Here is a 19,925-nt window from a genome sequence, read left to right as displayed (position 1 = left end):
CATGTATAGGTCACACAAGTTCCTTCCTGTCATGGCAAATATTTTAGATAAAAATAAGCTGTTTTCTTATTTTTATATCCAATACCTCATTTTTTTTCCTGTTTCATTTAGTGTGTATTAAGCATACTTTTATTTAGTGATGAGTGTTCTGCCAAATCTCTGCTTATTCAGAATGACAGTTTATGGCCTTAACATTAATGACTCCTCCTTTGCTTTGGTGTTCAGAAGGTAATGAATTGGGTGAAAGAGATGATGATTCAGGAATACTGTGCCAGAGGAAAAACTGGCCAGGTCAGTGACTGGGTCATTAAGAGTTGAGAGTACTTCTAGGATTAGCCCATCCATTATTTCCTTGTGAGGCAAGTTTGTAGAAACAATTTTCTGAGGTAAAGGAGGGACGGCAAATTTATGATATGAAAGGGTCCTTTTATCAGTGACTTTCCTGGTCGCAAAGTCACACGAACTCACTGGCTAGAATGGGGTGTGGAAGTTCAGTCTCACCAACCAAGCTCTTCAGTTCCTATTCAGCCAAGGCTCAAGATGCTGGGGCGACATCAGGGAATTTGTCGTTATGTGAACTACGTTCAGTATTTTAACTGCTGCAGATCCTGAGAAGACAGCTCAAATTTTCCAAATAAGGTACACTATAACATCAGTGTGAAGTGCCACAAGGAAAAAGGGTAGTGTGACAGTTATTACCCCAGAAAAAGCATGCTCAGGCCTTCAGTGAGACAGCAATGGCTGTGATCTTTCACATGCTTGAATGTCAGACCTGCAGAAAACAAGGCAGGCAGAAAAGCTTTGCAGGAACTATTTTCTTTGCTGCCAACTTCACCAACGGCAGAATCCAGCTGAAGTGTCACACTGCCCTAGAAACTGTCAGGCCTTTTCTCCCAATCAAGTGCATGAGGCAAAGCTATAAATGGCATACTGTTTTGGAGCAGTCAAACCACTCCTACAAAACAGCTTGATGGCCTCCCCAAACCTCCCCGCTTCAGTGTTTAAATACTGCTTTCCTTACCTCGCTTTATACCCTCACTTCTCACCCTGGGGGCTCCTGTAGCTCCTTGAACAGTTTTGGGCTTAGAATTTCTGACTGACTGGAAACTGCATGCTTGTGTGCTGGGGTGGCATGTGGCAGCTGCTGTGTGAACCAGATGGACATCTGGTGGCCAGCGGTCTGGCACTCCATCTCATGCAGGACAGTAAGACTAGGATCTCTGGATCCAGCTCTTCACATTTGGAACCCAAAAGAGATGTTCCATTCACCTCCGTCATACTGACAGGCCACTAAGCCCCGGTGCCTGGTGACAGTTCCCATTTTGTCAGGTCATACTCTAGTGAGAACTAGCACAGGGACTAATAGGAACGAAGACTGGCTGACACTGAGTCACTGCCACAAATCAGTACCATGGGCTGCCATGGCAGTGAGGCAGCAGGTCCTGCTGTACCATAAGCAGGAAATGTGAGCTGCTTATTTCCCCTGGAGTGAAGGGGAAAAGAAAGGAAGCCTTGGTCTGGCGGGTGGAACTTTGTATGATGGAGCTTTACTCCCAGCTTGCAGATCTCAGGGGGGTTGAAAAATAGAACATTTTATTTTTTAATTATAGAAAATATAAATGTATTAAAAAAAAAAAAAACTAACCCACTGTGTTCCCATCCCTAGCTTTGACAAGTACCAACTTGTGGTGAGGAAGATGGAATTTTTGTTGTGGCACTGGGATTGAACCCAGGGGCACTATACCACCCCCAGCCCTTTTGTAAGCAGGGTCTTCCTAAATTGCCCAGGCTGGCCTCAAACTTGCTGTCCTGCCTGCCTTCTGAGTTGAAGATTGAAATTTTTGATGCTTTGAAATATAAAAACTGGGACATACTCACTAGTTTTCATATAATAGCTTTCTCTTTCTTTGCCCCTTGAATGGTTTTAAGGGGCAATCTTTGTTTAGCCCTGCCTCTTGGGCTGGCTGATCCCAAGTAATCAATTTTTCATTACCAGGAGCATTAACTGACTCAGTCTGGTGTGGGCTCAAGACAGCTCTATACTCTGCAGAAGGAAGTGATGGGAAATGCTCATCTCTTTTCCCTCTACACCTCACAACTGTATAGTTCACTGAAGGCACAGATCTTCCAGCCACTTCTGGTGGAATGTGCACAAACTTCCCTTTTCAAGGAAAGCCAAGTGATAGGATTCAGCTTGTCAGGCCACGTACAGAGGCTGAAAAGGACTGCAAACATTGGTCAAGTACAGATAGGAGTTAATACAGAAAGAGTTCGAGGCCTTAAGAAATAAGGGAGGGGAGAGTAGACAGGGAAGAGGGGAAGTGATCAGAGAGCAGAAGGAAGGGACATAGAGCTGGGGCTGGCAGTTGCCACTGGGCTGCAGACTCAGGACGCATCTGAACTGGGACAGCTCCACTGAGCTTCAGCAGCTCCTTGGGCAGGCTTAAAAGAAAGCACTGTTAACGGGAAATGGAAAGGGCTTGTCACCGATCTGTGTGGATTCTCAGACTGCAGTCTGGTTTCGAGATTTTTTGGACTCTTCCCTTTCTCTTCCTCAAGGAAATTAAAGTCACCATTGACCTGCACAGTTACCTCAGCAGCCCTCTTCTTTGGTCTCCTATCATGGTCTTCCCCTTTAACATTCCAAGTCCTGCTAAGCTGGTTGCAGGGACAGGATTTGCAGGCCTGATTAGCTCTTAGGACCACACACCTGCAAAAATATATCTTTTAGTCAGGTTTACATTTAATACCTATTGCTAGCTCTCTATGCCACTGTCTATTGGGACAGTAAGATGCCTCTAAAACAACCATGTCTGGTCTTCCTTAAATCCCCTATGTCTAGCTTGCAGCTGTGTGACATGCTGCTCACCAGTGGTCTTGGAGGCCACTTCAGGCTCAAGGAGCAGCAGAAACAACCACAGGCCAGAAAACATTTCCTAAAGTAGTTCCCCTACCTTTATCAACACCAGATGTAGTAAGGACAGCTTTGCATTGTGCCTATTGACTATCCGAGCAATTCTGCAGGGATAGCATGTGAAATCTGGCATTTTGCAGAATTTCAGATATAGGCCCAGTGGTGATGTGGCTAAGGTCATTAGCCAAGGAGGCTTAGCCACTCTCCAACCTCTGCATCCGGACATGGTGTAGAGTTCTTCACTTAAAACTACAGTTATCTGTTAAGTGAGAAGATGTGGCATTGTAGGGGGAGGGGGATAAGGAGCAAAAGGCTAAAAACAAATACAACTGATGAAGCCAACTGTGCTTGTGAGAGAAGGGAAGCACATGTGGCATGTTACCGAAGAGACTGGAATTTTTGTTTGTTCTGGGGATGAACCTAGGGGCACTTTACCACTGAGGCTGGGCTTGAACTGAGATCCTCCTGCCTCAGCTTTCTCAGTTCTGGGATTACAAGTTTGTGCCACTGTATCTGGCGCAACAAAACATTTGTCAAAACAGATGAATAAAGCACAAGAATCTGAAGAACTCTGCATATTGATGGTTGTCACATTGAGACCATGTCTTGTTCCAGTTCCAACAGACCAAGTCTCCAGTAGAATGTAGGTGCTGGTGCTAAGAGTATGGCCATTCCCTTCTAGGAACTCACTGTCTACTTAGCATGGCAGTAGACAGGGAAACAACAGATCATAGTATTTTATTTATTTTTTTTTAAAGAGAGAGAGAGAGAATTTTTAAATATTTTTTAGTTTTCGGTGGACATAACCAACATCTTTGTATGTATGTGGTGCTGAGGATCGAACCCAGGCTGCACGCATGCCAGGTGAGCACGCTACCACTTGAGCCACATCCCCAGCCCCAGATCATAGTATTTTAAAGGATATTTTATAGAGTTCTCAAAGCAATTCTAAAAGGAGATCCAAAGTTATTTTGATTTATTGCAATACTGTATGAATAAGAATATATACCACGCTACAGTGTGATGACCTTAGGAGTAAACTCTGGAGGCTGAGGGTACAGCTCTGCAATAGAGCAGGTGCTTAGCACGTGTGAGGCCCTGGGTTCAGTCCCCAGCACCAGAAAAAGTGAACTCTGCTCTACCTTTTTTGGTTGGGCATCACAGAATGTTAAAATCATACATTTTAGCAGAATAGGCAAATATAGGCACCTTCTTCCCTATTTTTGCATTCTTTCACAACTTTTTTATGGTCAAGCATTTTCTTATAGATTTCAGAAGCAGGTAGGTGCTGGACAAAAACCGTCTTGGCTTGAGCAAACTCACACCTATTGAGATCCCTTCCTTTTCTTTCCAGATGCACTGCCTGGCCCACTCCCTGGAAGCCTGCAAGGTTGGCTTGGCCTGGCACTCTGTTAAGACTTCAGTGTGGTGGTGGAGGGAGCTTGCCTAAGAGCAAGGCCTCCACACCCTGAGGCAATGGCAGGCCCTGGCATCTCTTAACTAAGTAAACTGTCCATTTCCTGCTCATTGGAGGCAGGGATGGTCTTTCAGGAGTCTCCACCATCTAGCTCCAAAGTCCTAGTAATCACAAAGCAATTCTCAAAATGCAGTTCAAGGTTCCCGAGGCATTCCTGAGACCCTCTCAGGTGCCCATGGGGTCAAAACTATCTTTGTAATGTTGGGGGTTATGTGCTCTCTTCACTGTCAATCTGTCATGAGCATGAGGTAGACTTTTCCCACATGACATGTGATAGTGTGACACACTGAGCACAGAAGCGGACGAGAGAATCCGGCTGGCTGTCAGTCAAGAGGCTTGCACAAGTGCAAGATGTCATTACTTCTCACTAAAACATGCTTCGGAAGATATTTTTAATATTTTTCATGTTAACACAAATTGTTATTTTTCAAGGAATTAACTAAATATTTTTAAATTATTTTAATTTGTAGTTGTAGAATTCAGAACACATTAAAATAGATAGAATTCACAAAATGGAAAGTACTATTTAAATGTTTTCCCTTTCTTTTGCTGTCCTGGGAATTGAACCCAGGACCTAGTGCATGTTAGAAACACACTCTACCACTGAACTACCACCTTAGCCCTTCAATTTTTCAAGATTGTGAAGGAGTCTACATCCCCTCCCACCCTGTCTACAGCATCCTGTCTGGGGCTTCTGCAGCCAGCAGGACCCACCTGCACAGTCCTTGCTGCATGCCACTTAACAGAGTCCCCACATGAACTTACACATACCGCCTATGCACTCAAATAAGAGTGTGAAAACTTTTCCCCAGCACCAACAGATGACTAGGAAAATCATCTCTCCTGCAAACCTTTGGTGTCACATGTCTGAAAGAATATGGTTTAGTTCTGGGATCTGCACACCACCATTCCTGAATGAAGCTATTTTAAATTGAAATTACAATGAAGGCTTGGTCAAAACCACTGATTTCATAATCATCTGCACAAACTGACGGGCCCAAGACAGCTCCTGAGGTGGAACTTCTGAATTCTAGTTCATAGGATGGTCATCTCTTCAAGATAAATCTTCAAGGCAGCAACTATAACTTTGGCAAATTTGTGGAATTTGGAATCAGCCATGCTGCCTAAAACCAACACTACTGCCCAAAGCCAGTGGACTTTAGTTGTTGAGAAGGGGACAAATTCACAACCCAGTCCAGACCACGAAAGAAAGCTTTTATTATTACAGAGGAAACCAGGGAATCCTGGAGACCCTGCACAGCAGCCAGGAGCTGTGTGATCAGGGAGGGGCAGCAGACTTCAGGGACCCCAGGGAGGCTGTCATCCAGGCAGTCTCCCAGAAACAGGTCTGCTAGGCTAGTGGGTTTGTGTGGCTCAGGGAAGTCAGCCTTGCCAAGCAGACTTCCTCCCGGACAAAGGACGGTCAGAACCAGGGACAACAGCTGCACAGACACCACCTTAAAATGAAATCAAATGAGGCTCATTGCATTAGAAGTACCTTCCACTCTGACCATGAAACAAGAGTGAAAAGGCGGCTCTAGGCTCTACTGGTAGCCTTTTGGACTAGCTTAGATTAAGATGCTTTTGAAAATTAAATATTGGCAGGGCCTTGCCCCTTGCGAACAGCAAGCAGCACACAATTTCCAAGTCAGGTTTTAAAGCTATTGTTATCTTTGTTATCTGTTATTATTTGGATTCTGAACAAAATTGATGGAGTAGGAGCCAGTAGAGGAATCTTGTTTGATCTGGAAATTTTCTGTGGAGAGCCCAAAAGGTCGGAGAACCAAGTTCCCAAGATCTTTTAGTTTACCTGCAATGGAAAAGCAAAAACTCAAATAAATATAGGAGCCAAGAGAAGTGGGACGATACCAACAGATCTTGCCTTCCTGACTGATTATAAAATACATAGTACCTCTGTGCAGTTAAAGAAATGCCTGCTTTTAAATAATATGAAAACTTCTAGGCCAGTTCTACTCTGAAGGCTGTGGCGCCCATCTGAGTGAGGCAGTCTTGCTGGTTTCCTCCTGGGAGATCAGAGCATCGTGTCACATTGGCCAGAACTACCAAGGACACAGGCTTCCAGGATGCCTGCTGGGAAATCAGCTGCTGCTCCCAGTGCAGTGGGGTGAAGGCACCCCAAGCCTTGCCTGCTTGGTGGTGAGCCCAGAGGTCCCTCCACATGTGGCCTCTCCAAGCAGAAGCAGACAGTAAATTTAATGTAACTCAACAGATTTCTACTGAGCCTGCATTTGAACTCAAAACCCCCATTTTTCTAAGCACATCTTTAGCCTCTGCACAAGTACAGCATTTCTTGGGAAATGAGACCTTGTTCATCTGCCCAGTGCTCCAGGGTCTTCTTCCCACCTGGGTGATCTTGTGTCATGAAACCAAACCGAGACACGTGATTCAACCAAGGATTCTTATGCTGTCTTATGATATAAAAAAAGGACCATGAGAAAAAGAAGAAAGGGGGCTATGTAGTTTGTATATCAGGACATTCCCAGAGATGGATAGGGATCTGTGGGGCAGTGGGAGGATTATTTAAAATTAGGAGTGTTCTTAGAAAGTCCTGGTTGGGATGGTGAATAAAAAGTTGCAATTCTTCCTAAATTGTTGTAAATTTTTTTGCAGATCTGTATTCAAAGGAGGTTAGAATGGGGGTAGATGAGGAGAGATGCCTCTAACCTTTAGAGGCACAGGCTCCTTGCCACTCTTTGGTTAGCAGCTTTTGTCACTCTTTGCGTACACCTCCCCACCCTTAGAGTAAAGCCCAGGAAAATAATTTAAAGACGCAGGACCTTTATTTTTATTCTCACTCCCCGGCCCCCGCACTGGGGGGCTGAACCTCATGTGCATACTAGGCACCACTCTACCACTGAGCTAAATCTCATTTCTGGTGTTTAAATCTGAAAGGTCTTCCTAGTAACTCATCACAGAAGCGAACTGAGTTGAGAGAAAGATCAGTCATTATTGTAGAAAACTTCTGGAGCCTAGGAAGGCCATTTTCTAGCAGGCAGGCTTCCCAAACTTAATCCTGTGGCACACATGGGCTGCTGGTTTAAGAGAATCCTCAGCAAAAGCCTGGGGTGGCCTATAGATAGGAGCAGCACAGAGGCCAGGAGCACAGCCTCAGGTAACGGGCAAGGGATCACAACAAGCAAAGACAAGCCTGGCATCCTGAGGGAAACCTGTTAGCAATGCAATCCCAGAATTTGCCAGTTTGGCTGAGCGTGGTGGTGCACATCAGTAATCCCAGTGGTTCAGGAGGCTGAGGCAGGAGGACTGCAAGTTCAAAGCCAGCCTCAGCAACTTAGTGAGGTTCTAAGCAACTTAGCAAGAGGCTAGGGATGTGGCTCTATGGTTAAGCACCACTGGGTTCAATGCCTAGTTAAAAAAAAAAAGTCCACCCCAAAACCATTTAAAGAAACCCAGTAAACTGGGTATGATGGCACACACTTTATTTCCAGCTACTCAGTAGGCAAAGGCAGGAGGATCAAAAATTTAAGGCCAGGTTGGGCAATGTGGTGAGACTTTGTCTGAAAATGCTTGGGTACAGCACTTGCCTAACATGTGTGAGGCCCTGGGTTCAATCCCTAGTGCCACGAAAAACAAAAAAAACCAACAACAGTAAAATATCCCCACTGCAACAGCAACCACCCTTGGCTGTGACATGGAGCAAATGACGTGAGAGTAAGTGTCAAGAGTTACATCAGACTTCCCAGGAGGGGAAGCTCCATCTTGGAGAAACCTGTTCAAAGTCCACCTTGGACTGTCTGGACATGGGCCATTCCCTCGATGGAGGGACCACTGCAAGCTCATTTCCCATTCCAGAAAAACAATTTACATTATAAGCTGTGTATCTTTTTTGGTGTCTACTGTGTAAGGCACAAGTGTCTAAAGAATAAAAGTAATTCCTGGCTTCTGAGATGCCCAAAGTCTAGTGGGGAGAGAAACGAAAAACTGAGGGGTGCCTAAAGGAGGCACTCACACAACCTGCTGCAAACTGAGGAAGCCCTGCCAGGAGAGGCCACGAGCCACCGGGCTCTGAAGGCTGGCAACCAAGTCCAGGATAAAGGCTTGCTGCTATGTCCACAGTGCAGTGTCCCCTGGAAGCAGTGGCTTGGCTCAGGCTGGTCTACACTAAAGAAGTGTTCCCTTTGAGTACACTAGCTAAGAGTTCAAACAGCAGGTGGAGGGCAAATCTTCTTTCCTAGTTCCTCACTTTGCCCACTAGCTGAAGGGCCTATCTGTACAAGGAACCTTTCAACTTTCAGTATGGTTGATTCTATAGCCATGAAAACATGCTTCTCCAAATGCAGGGAACACAGCGGCTACTCTAAAATCCATCAGCACCTCATGCTAAGGTTGTCCTCCCACAGGCTGCCCAGGCCTGGTAGGGACCAGGGACTCCTCCTACGGACACAACGCTGGCTCCCTGATGGCCTTGCTGAAAGTGCCCTTCCCTCTCCACGAGGTCTGGGGGCTCTCTCAGCCTCCTCCCACCGCAGCCCCATCTCCCTCACAGGTGTGTCACCAACAAAGCTCCTGTACTTCTGATTTTATCTTGACTTCTGTTTTTCGGAGGAGCCAGCCTAACACACAGCATCAGTCTTTCCCTTCTAGTCAGTCCAGTATGGCTGCTTCTTCACATCCCACAATTAGTCTCACCTACTCTCACTCCCAGAACAGAACGTGAAATGGGACATTCCGCTTGCTAAATGACACAAGGTATGCAAAGTGCGTGCGCAGCCCAGCTTGATGGGGAGAAGACACAGACATACACATAATGCAAGTTCGTCCATGGTTCGGCTATTAAGTGCTAGGAGACTTGAGAAGAGGAAGATGCCTTCCAGCTTAGGCAGGGAAAGAGGGAGACAATGGAAGTCTTGTCCCATCTTTGTGTGGGAGTTTGATGGTAACCAGACGCCAAAGGGCAGGCGAGATGCAACCATCTGAGAGGGAGGGACTGATGGGCAGGCAAGAGGGAGGCCCATCCTGCCAGGCTCTCCTGAGCCAGGCCTGGTGGCCTAGGGTTCTCACACCCCAGGAGGCCAATGACAGCTTGAAAATGGAGTTTTCAAAGTTAATAATCCTATGGTGAAATGAAGAACAGGCCAGAAAGGGAGGGCCTGGGATGGTTCTAGCCGTCACAAAGTTAGGGCAGCGTCATGGAAAAGAAGGCATTTATTTACAGACAAACATTTCTACCATGCTGGATGGAAAGATTCTGAAACCAGAGTGTGGCCAGTAGAACAAATGGACAGAGCAAAACTGTACAGCAGAATCAACAAAGTGCTGATGTCTGAAAAACTCACTGATGCCTTGATGAAAGAAGGGAAGCAGCAGCCGTGGAAGCAACGCTCACACCATCATGCACACAATTTCCTGCCTGCTGTTCAGAAACAGGCTAACTGCTCAGAGACAAGAGCAGTTGCCATGTACCCCCAATAGGATCATTTATGATAGCAGCCTGTCTGCATAATTCTCACTGGCTATCAAATTCTGTGCCTCCCCTCTGGACAGCAATGAGTTAGGTGTCTTTGTTACGACTTGTAGCAATTCTGACACCTTTACTCAGCCACAGTGTATCAGCATGTGCCTATTAGTGTCAGACTCCAGCTCACAGCAAAGTGAAGAGTCCATAACTGTTTGTGCTCACAAGATTGTTTAGGACCAGAGACCACTGCTTGCCACTGGTTCTGATCAGTACGAAATTTCTCTCCCTCCAAACACCATTATATGATAACTGATTCATTGTGTGTCATTTCTTTTTGGAGACACTGTGCAAGAGGCAGTTTACCCTGAGGATATGCCATTTATTTTCATCTCTTTAAGACTACTGGGTTTGGGTATAATGGAATAGTTCCTGTGCAACTTTCTCCTTTTCTGAAGAACATACCTGCATACAAATGAATGCTCACACTGCACTTCCTTTGATAAGGCAGGAAACCGTGCCATGCAGCTAACTCCTGCTTTCCTCGAGCCAAAGGCAAATCAGGAGAACACAGCACAAAGATAGAACTCCCACCCAATTCAAATTCTTTTATTAGCTTGGCTCTAGGGTATAAGTGGAGGCTGACACCAGCCTTACCAAGAACTGTCAAGGAAGCAGGAGCTTCTCTCTTGAGAAGAGAAACCCACAGCAACTAGGAAATGGAAAAAAAACAAAACAAAACAAAAAAAAAACAACCAAAAAAAACAAAAACCAGGGCACTGAAAATCGACTGATTATTTCCTACTGGGGAACAAAGACAGCAACTACAAGAAACTGGGAGAGATTCATGTGGCCACAGTGCAAAATACTTACAGTAGATATAGAGTCCGTAATGAAGAACACTAAGCAGAGTACCCTGAGGAGAAACAGAAAAGGGGAAAAAAAGCCCAGCCTTCCATCCCCACACCTACGGCTCTAGCAGCTTCAAGACAGACGTAACAATTCAGTTTGCTTTGTGATCCTTAGGGAGCTGATTCTAGGACCTTCTACTACTTGAGGAGAGACATGTAAAGCACTAGGATACCCAGAAAAAGGTCTTGTATCCTTGCAATGATAATGAACAATTATTTCAATCTCTATATGTAGTTCTCAAGTGTGGCACTCATACAAGATGGTATTTTTCCCAGTGCTGGGGACTGAATTCAGGGACTCGCACATGCTGGGCAAGAGCTCAACTAAGGGGCTATATTCCCAGATCAAGAGGGTATTCTCAATTCAGTTTGTACATATGCTCTCATTAGGTTGCTAGTGACCAGGACCAAACAACCGGGCAACTTCAGCAATCAGGACACCAGAAATATGATCCAAGAAGGTGGAAGGAGGTGATGGCATGAGTGGAAAACGTAGGCTGGATTATGAACTAGGCCCACGAGTGTGCCAGACTGGACAGGGCTTGGAAGCAGTAACATGTGTTAGTGAAAGGAAGGTGGGCTTACCAGCAATGCCCTCGCTGCCTTTGTGTCTTTGAGGGTGTAAACGAGTTTCATGTAGCTGCTCCAAGTGTTCAAGGTGGGGAGAGGTACCTGATAGCCCTTGGTTAAGGAAGGAGGGGCAGCATCATGAAATGGCTAAATACAAGCTGTCCATGCTATTGGGAAATATCCCAATGTCAGGCCCTGCATCAAAGGAAGCTTGGTATCCCCTGCACGCTCAGCAAATGGCAATGACCTTCAGCAAGCTGGCTCTTTTCCTTCAATGGTAACTGGTCCAAACAGACACCAAAAACTGACACCTGCAAGCAATGGCTTGCAGAGAAAGTTGTTTGAGTTCTTAAGTCTAGTGAATCAGAAGAGCACACTTTCTAAAATGTCTGCTTTCTAGTTTTTCTCTTCTGCTGCTGCAGCACGAGGAAGGGAAGATAAAAAGCAGTGATTGACCTGTTTCTGCTCAGGGGGTGGCTCTGAGCTGAGCTGGACCACCTCCTGACCTCAACACTGGTGTGGCCATGCCCTACTCTGGCCTTCATCCCTCAACGGAACTGCCTCCCTTACCCTTAAACTTGAGTGTGCATCAGAACATGTGAAGGGTTGCCAAAACAAACTGCTGGGCCCCGTCCCTCATTTCTGACTTAAAAGGTCTATGGTAGGTCCCAAATTGTGCTGATCATTATTATTTATATCTCCGATACTGGGGATTGGAACTAGTCCTCTGCCACTGAGCCATACACTAGCCTTTTTTTCTTGAGACAGAGTCTTGCTAATTTGAAGAAGCTGGCTTTAAAATTTTGATTTTTCTGCCATTACAGGTATGCCCTCTGCCCCTGACAAAATTGTGCATTTAGTGGGGCAGGGTGTAGTACTGGGTATTGAATTCAGGGGCACTGGACCACTGAGCCACATCCCCAGCCCTATTTTGTATTTTATTTAGAGACAGGGCCTCACTGAGTTGCTTAGTGCCTCGTTTTTGCTGAGGTGGTGAACTCATGATCCTCTTGCCTTAAACCTCCCGAGCTGCTGGAATTACAGGTGTACACCACCGCACCCGGAAAAAACTGTGCATTTTTGACCACTTGAGTGATAATGATCTGGGTACATTTTGGGAACCAGCTCCAAAAGATAACCTGTGCTCCCCCTGCAGGTCACCCAGGTATGTGTGAAGCACTCCCAAATGCTGAGTAGCAGTGCTAGGAGCTCGGCCTCCGTGTCCTACAGTTGAGCCTTAAGGACCGTGAAAGTATCTGGTCACTCACTTACATTTTAATTTTATTTTTATTTATTTATTAATTTTTTTTTTTAGTTATAGATGGGCACAATACCTTTATGTGGTGCTGAGGATTGATCCCAGTGCTTCATGTGTGTGAGGTGAGTGCTCTACCATTGAGCTCCAGCCCCTCACTTACATTTTTAAGTGTTTACTATATATATATATATATATATATATATATATATATATATATATATGAGCAATTTTTTTAACATTGTAAAATTAAAACAAAAAAACGAAGACATGGATACTCATAAAGGCTCTGCCTGTCGTCCCAAGCCCTCTCCCTTCAAATCTTTTGTTTTTCAAATTCACCTAATTGTAAATGCTATACAGGATCCCCCCTTATCTGCAGGGGATACTTTTAAGACCCTCAGTGGATGCCTGAAATCTCAAATTCCTACATGTATTTCTTGTACATATATACCTGCGATAAAGTTTAATTTACAAATTATACATAATAAGAAATTAACAGCATAAAACAATCCTAATAATACACTGTAATAAATGTTATATGAAAGTACTCTCTATTTCTGAAATTATCAATTAATATTTTTAGACCAGGGAAACAAAAACTGAGGAAAGCAAAACCTTGGATAAGACAGGACTACTGCACATTTGGATCTAAACATTCATGCAAATAAAATGCCATCTTTCTACATTGTACTTTCACATAAGCTTTTCTTTCTCCCCCCTTTTTTACTTTTATTTTTTGGTGCTGTGACTGAACCCAGGGGCACTTTACAACTGAGCCATTTCCCCAGGTCTTGCTAAATTGCCCAGCACAACTTTGAACTGGGGATCTTCCTGCCTTATCCTCCTTAGCAGCTGAGATTACATGTGTGCACCTATGGGCCCGGCCTTGCTCAGAATGTCTAAGCAAGTGATATTAATTTGTGCTCAGACAGTCTAACCTCCAGGGATTTCACAGCACATGAATCAGTCATCTCTTTTATCACAAGAAGAAAGAACACCAAAAAGATTCTGTGGGTTGAAATTCCACAATAAAATAATTTCTCTCTTCCAGGTTATCTTTGGTGGGTTAACAAAGTGGAAGCAACACTTTATCCACAATCCTTACATTTACTAACAAAGGAGTCTAGTCATTCAAACTACTGATGTGTAACAACACATTATTTATCAACCAAGTTATGCTGCTTAAGTCTTCATTAGAGAAGAAACGAGTACAGAATTAAATTTGAGCACCTGTTTTATTTGCAGAACTGGGGATTGAACCCAGGGCTACACATGCTAGGCAAGCAGTTTATCACTGAAGAACACTCCTAACCCAATTAGAGTACTTCACAGAGGTAATGATACAAGAAAAAGCTAAAGTCATGAGGATAAGAAACTTTTGCTAATTAGAATTTACAATGACAATGACAGATGGGAGTTTTGATTCCATTTGGGACTAACAATGGGCAGTAAGATTCAGTTTGTATAGTCCCTTTGTGGTTTTGGATTGGCTCAGAAAAATGGACCTAAGGCATTTCTGTTTTGCTTAACAGAAATGTCTATTCCAAGTCCACTACTGCCATTTAAAAAGTCATCTTTCAGCCCAAGATTCAGTTCAGATAAGCACATTTTTTTCTGATTAAAATAGAGCACATGAATAGAGCATCATTGTTAAGTAGACTAGGCGAGAAAATATTCTTTTCCTCCTTTGAAAAAATAATTTTTTATGCTCAAAGATGGTGTCAAGTTTAATAAAATATGTAAATTAGGTAAATAGCCTTTTTTGGAAAACCTGGGGATGGCTCCAGAAATACCCTGAATCTGAAGGAGCTTTCCTTGGAGTCTTGAATCTACCTGGCAGGGGCCAGAAAGCTCTGGATGGACTAGGTTAAAAGCTTCCTCTTGGGCTGGGGATGTGGCTTAAGCGGTAGCGCGCTCGCCTGGCGTGCGTGCGGCCCAGGTTCGACCCTCAGCACCACATACCAACAAAGATGTTGTGTCCACTGAAAATAAATATTAAAAAAAAAAAAAACAGGAAGAAGTGCTATTAAAAATATGAAAATATAAGGCTTTAAAAAAAAAAAAGCTTCCTCTAAATCAATTCTGTTGTTAGAGTGGTCCTTTGGGAAATCTGTGCTCATTCTCTGGATATTGATGCCAAGTCATAAATGGCCAGGCTCAGTGTATTTTAAATTATTTTTCCTCTAGGCCCATGTGACTACAATATATTAAATGTAGTTCATGAAAGAGATTTAGAACATATTTATATAAGAACATAGAGCAGGTCTTGCACAGGGAAATATCAGATAGGTTTAACAAACGTAAGGTCTTGATATAGGAAGCCCCAATCCTCTTAGTTAAGCCGGAGAGGTTCTCTGATTCCAACTGTAAATGCTTTGACAAATAATGGAAGTAACTAAATAACAGGTCAAATGTGTCCATTCATCCGACTCTCAACACCACTCTTTTTTCCTTTACTATTTATGCACAATTCCTGCCCTCTCATGTCTTCTCAAACATTAAAAGCTGTCTTTTTTTTTTTTTTTGACTGTATTCCAATGAAGGGGTGATTACTCAATGAAGAAACTTAATTGTTTTTATGAAATTAATATGGGAAACAGAGACTGGTGGTGTTCCATGTTGGGAAATAGACTATGTTTGCATTCTTGAGGGAAGAAAATTTTTCAAGAAAAACAAAATGGAAATTTGGTTTCTGAAAATGCTGGTATCCTTTCTAAACCATGATGCTCTTTTTGGAGTCAAAAATGGCTAAGAAGTCAAGAGAGAGTAAGAGTAAGAAAGCAAACTCACCTAACATCTCTTCTTTTAGTCTTTCATTACGTTCTTCAATTTGCTTAGGTAATCTCTGAGGAAAAAAAAGAAACAAGGGTTGGTGAAAAACCCTTTGGCTTTATTTTGAATTTGGAAACACTTAAAATCCTAATATAAAAATGAGATCAGGTTAAATACATATATATGATTCTATTAAGTAAAGGAAAATAAAACAAAACCTAATGTTTGTTTGTGGGTGAGCTATACACAGTTTTACCTGTTTCACTGTTATATTCCTTAACAGAGTGCCTAGACCAAACAAGGACTGCAATTACAATTTGGTGATTAAATATATATAGCAAATAACTTACTGAAACACATCAGATGTCTATGGTGGTATAGTCAGTGATGGGATTATGGGTGATAGCTATATCCCCTTACCCAGTATTGGGGACTGCTTGATCATTCGCTAATCCCTTTTTATTTTGAGACAGAGTCTTGCTAAATTGCCCAGCACAGCTTGAAACCTGTGATCCTCTTGCCTTAATCTCCCAAATAGCTAGGATTATAGGTGTGTACTACATTTGGTTTGTAACTTTCAAATTTTATTTTTTTTTCTGATTTGTATCTTCTAATTTGAAGTTCCTTTTTTATACAATCACAATCCAATTTCTTAAAAAAAGGATTAAATCAATCTTAAATGTCCTTAAATATCACTTAGCTCAGGGTTTCTCAATCCTGGCACTATTAATATTTTAGACTGAACAATTCTTCATTATGGAGGAACATTCTGATAATTGTGGGATGTTTAACATCATCTGGGCCTCTTCCCACTAGATGCCTCCAAGTCATGAAATCAGAATGTCTCTAGAATAGCCAAGCATCCCCTGAAACCAAAAACTGCCCTAGCTGAGGACCACTAATCTGGATTAGAATTTTTTTTTTTTTTTTTGGTGGGGGTACTGGGACTGAACCCAAGGTACTTTACCACTAAGCCACATCCTTATCCCTTTATGTTTTTTATTTTGAGACAGAGTCTCCCTCCCTAAGTTGTTTAGGGCATTGCTAAATTGCTGAAGTTGGCCTTGAATTTGAAATCCTCCTGCCACCCTGATCAGCTAGATTAGAATCTTTCATTGCCACATTTAGTCCTGTAATTGGTCCCAAGTATTTTTCGAGCTATAACTCATTTACAAAAATTCAGAATAAATTCTTTCCCCATATAAATCTACCATAAGACTTAAAACTAACTTGACAAATAAAAAGGCTACCAAGAACTTAACTAAGATTTTAAGAACTTTTTTCCTTTTCATTTCACATTTAAATTAATCCTATCATCATTCAGAGATTTATTAACAAGTCTGAGAAAGTTAGATTAAAAATTAGTTCCAAACTGCTTATGTATCCAAACCAGTCCATCTCCTGACAGCCACCTTTACACAAATATTTGTTATTATAGAAATAATTCACCTCAAATTTTAAAAAACGAAATATCACCTAACAGATCAATGCAGGATTATTAGTGAACATTTCTCAGGTTTGCTCTGTGGAAGAAAGTGGGAAATACTGTGCAGCAAGGGTTCAAATGCCCTTAAGGGAGAGGGGCAGAGAGAAAATGTAAATGAGAAGAGAGGCAGTTCACAGCAAGCAGGCAGTGGGAGGCCAGCAAGGGAACCGGAAAGCTCCAGCTGAGAGTCAATGTGTGGGAGTTCAGGAGTACAGATATCCACATCTTCCAATTTTTAATGAGTCAGACCTAGATTTTTATATAGTAAAATCTGTCCAAGTTTACATGTTGGCAAGTGGCTTCAATTGAAAAAGTTTTGTGGGTTGTTTTAAATAAAACACACCTTGGGGGCTGGGATTGTAGCTCAGTGATAGAGAGCTTGCCTAGCATGTGTGAGGCACTGGGTTTGATACTCAGCACCACATAAAAATAAATAAATAAAATAAAGATACTGCATCCATCTACAACTAAAAAAAATTAAACAAAACACCCCCCCCTCCCCTGTCCACTATCTTCAATTTCTTTCTTTCTTTCTTTCTTTTTTTTTTTTTTAAAGAGAGAGTGAGAGAGGAGAGAGAATTTTTAATATTTATTTTTTAGTTCTCGGTGGACACAACATCTTTGTTGGTATGTGGTGCTGAGGATCGAACCCGGGCCGCACACATGCCAGGCGAGCGCACTACCGTTTGAGCCACATCCCCAGCCCCCCTATCTTCAATTTCTACTGCACAGTGTGGACTCAGGATTCATCCAAATGGTTCTCTGAAAAGCCTGGCACTGATGATAGTGTTTAATTTCTTAAAGTCAGTGTTTCTCAATTTTATTTGAACATCCATTATTTCTTGAGTAATGACACAAACATCTAATTCTGTGGCACATACTCTGAAATTTAAGGATTAGAAGCAGAAGGATGGTCAGTGCCAAGGACAGAAATAACAGCCATTTCAAGAAAGATTAGGAGGTTTGTTTAGAATATATTCACCTGGAAATGTCCTGGGCATATGATGACAGAACAGAAACTTGGTGACTGAATTACGAAAAGTATGGGTAGGAAACCAGAAGTGTATCACCTCCAATACTAAGAATCACTTTGGCCTACTCTGTATAAATACAGTGGACAAGAAGAGTTCCCTAACGCTACAATGAAATGCATTTCTTGTCAACCCTAGAGATTAAAGGTTTACATGTGCCACTGTTATAATGGAGATTAAATGGCACAGGGTCACAGAGGGTAAATGGCCATCACTTCACAGATCTAAGTCTCATATATTTTAATAAGCACAGAAATGGAATTTAGTCATGTCAGAAAGGATTAAGACTCGCTGAGTGCCAAACAAAAGGACTAGAAGAAAAAGCATATTTAAAAATTTAGGTTTTACCATACAAGCTTCTCTTGCTTGATGTATGGATGGATCTTTTTCCAATATAGATTTATAGTCTTCCAGGGCTTCATCTAGCTTGTCTGTCTTCTCATACAACTCCGCTCTCCTCAAAATTGCCCTGATGTAGCTGGGGTTCAGCTTAATTGCTATAAAACAAGACAAAACAAAAAAAAAACTTAATTGTTATCACAAAGAAAAAGGGGCTTGGATATATTTGGCTGCATGAAATTCATTTACCAGGCATCCTCTAAGGAATTAAAGTCATTTGTTAAAGTCCATACATACCTAAGGTTTGTAAATTTGTTCTATAAAGGACAAAATCGTAAAAATCTTAGGTTTTGTGGACCAAACAATTGTAGTTGTAACTACTTAACTGTGCTAGTGTAACACAAAAGTATAGGCAATACGTAAACAGATAAAGGTGGCTGCGTTCCAATAAAACTTTACTTACAGACACTGAAATCTGAGTTTCACACATGAAATAATATTTTTTTAATTTAATTAGCAATTATTTTAAAATGTAGAAATCTTTCTTAACTTGTGGGCTGTACAGGCTGGACTGGCTTATGGCTTTAGTTTGCCAAACCTAGGTCTATAATCCAAGTCCTATTATGTGCCTACGTCTTCCACGCAGCCCAGAAGAGGCCAGAACACAGAGCTTAAGTACACAGTGGATGAGTACAAGAGATCCAAAGGGGAGCTGAAGGAAAGCAGTCTGGTGGTAGACTATCCTTTTATTTTTTCTAGGCCTTGACTATTAAATCCTCACTGTTCTTTCATACCACTTCTCCAGTACCTTTGGGTCATGAGTGCACAATCTTGTCCTCTATGCAGGAACAAATGCCCCAATAACCCTTTGCTGTTTTGGTTCAAGCACACTGCATTCCTCCTATTCCCTTCTGAGTTGTTTCTTCTTTCAGAAAGCAATGTCTTATCTCTAAAACTTTTCCTCTTCATAAAATGTGGACTTCATTTTCATTTATTTGAGCTTTTAGCAAATATTTATACAGTACCTAAATCTTTTGTGTCTAATTTAGTAAAACTTGGGCTACCACAGTAAATAAGACAAAGGCCTTGTTCTTATGAGGCTTTATGCTATCCTTGTACAGCAAGAGCAGGCCGTCACACACGGGAATGACTTCATGCAGTCATAGTGCTATAATGAAGGAAAAACAAAGTAACAGAGACACAAGTGAGGAGGTAACTTCAGAGAGTGGTCAGAATGCAAAGAGGGACTTTCTGAGGAAGGCCAACTATTTGAAAGAAGAGGAGCAATGTACCATAGAGGGAGTAACATGAATGAAATTCCTTAAACAAGAATAATACTGGCATGTCAGTGAACAGTGTGGAGGCTGGAGGAGAGATAAGGGTGAACACACCTTGGAAGGCCTCTGGGCCAGGGAAGACTTTGGACTTTTTTCTCTAGGTGTGATAAGAAGTCATTAGAAGGGTTTCTAATAAGTGTAAGCCATAATGCCCTTTTTAATTAATTTATTTTTGAGACAGTGTCTCAGTAAATTGCCTGGCCTGGTCTCAAACTTGTGATCCCATTGCCTCAGCCTCCTGAGTGGCCTGAATTTCAGGTGTGCATCCCCATACTTAGGCTGATATACATTTTTTTCAAAGACTGCTTCAGCTGTAGACTGGGGGACAGGGGTGAAAGTAACTAGATAGGAGGCTACTATAGTGACCCAGATGAGACACATTGTTGGCTTGGTCTA

The 19,925-nt window shown here is 42.5% G+C and overlaps 1 protein-coding gene across 4 annotated transcripts in view; it reads right to left on the bottom strand.

Annotated features, from left to right (window-relative positions):
* Positions 1-5,585: 5,585 nt before the first annotated feature.
* Ttc1 (tetratricopeptide repeat domain 1) overlaps positions 5,586-19,925 on the bottom strand; it is a 48,560-nt gene continuing 34,220 nt past the window's right edge. For 3 of the 4 annotated variants that reach the window (XM_013358698.4, XM_013358699.4, XM_005325427.5), the window contains exons 6-8: positions 18,202-18,350; positions 15,355-15,409; positions 5,586-6,201 (exon numbers count right to left, since the gene is read on the bottom strand). In XM_013358698.4, coding sequence (XP_013214152.1) covers positions 6,068-6,201; positions 15,355-15,409; positions 18,202-18,350 — 338 coding nt within the window. In that variant the 3' untranslated portion in view covers positions 5,586-6,067. Of the gene's footprint in view, positions 14,547-15,354; positions 15,410-18,201; positions 18,351-19,925 lie in introns of all 4 variants that reach the window. The other variant, XM_078051894.1, reaches the window with a different exon arrangement.

Source organism: Ictidomys tridecemlineatus, chromosome 1 (assembly GCF_052094955.1).
Source record: "Ictidomys tridecemlineatus isolate mIctTri1 chromosome 1, mIctTri1.hap1, whole genome shotgun sequence".
In the NCBI taxonomy this organism is placed as follows: domain Eukaryota; kingdom Metazoa; phylum Chordata; class Mammalia; order Rodentia; family Sciuridae; genus Ictidomys; species Ictidomys tridecemlineatus.
This window is presented reverse-complemented; position numbering and strand designations above follow the sequence as displayed.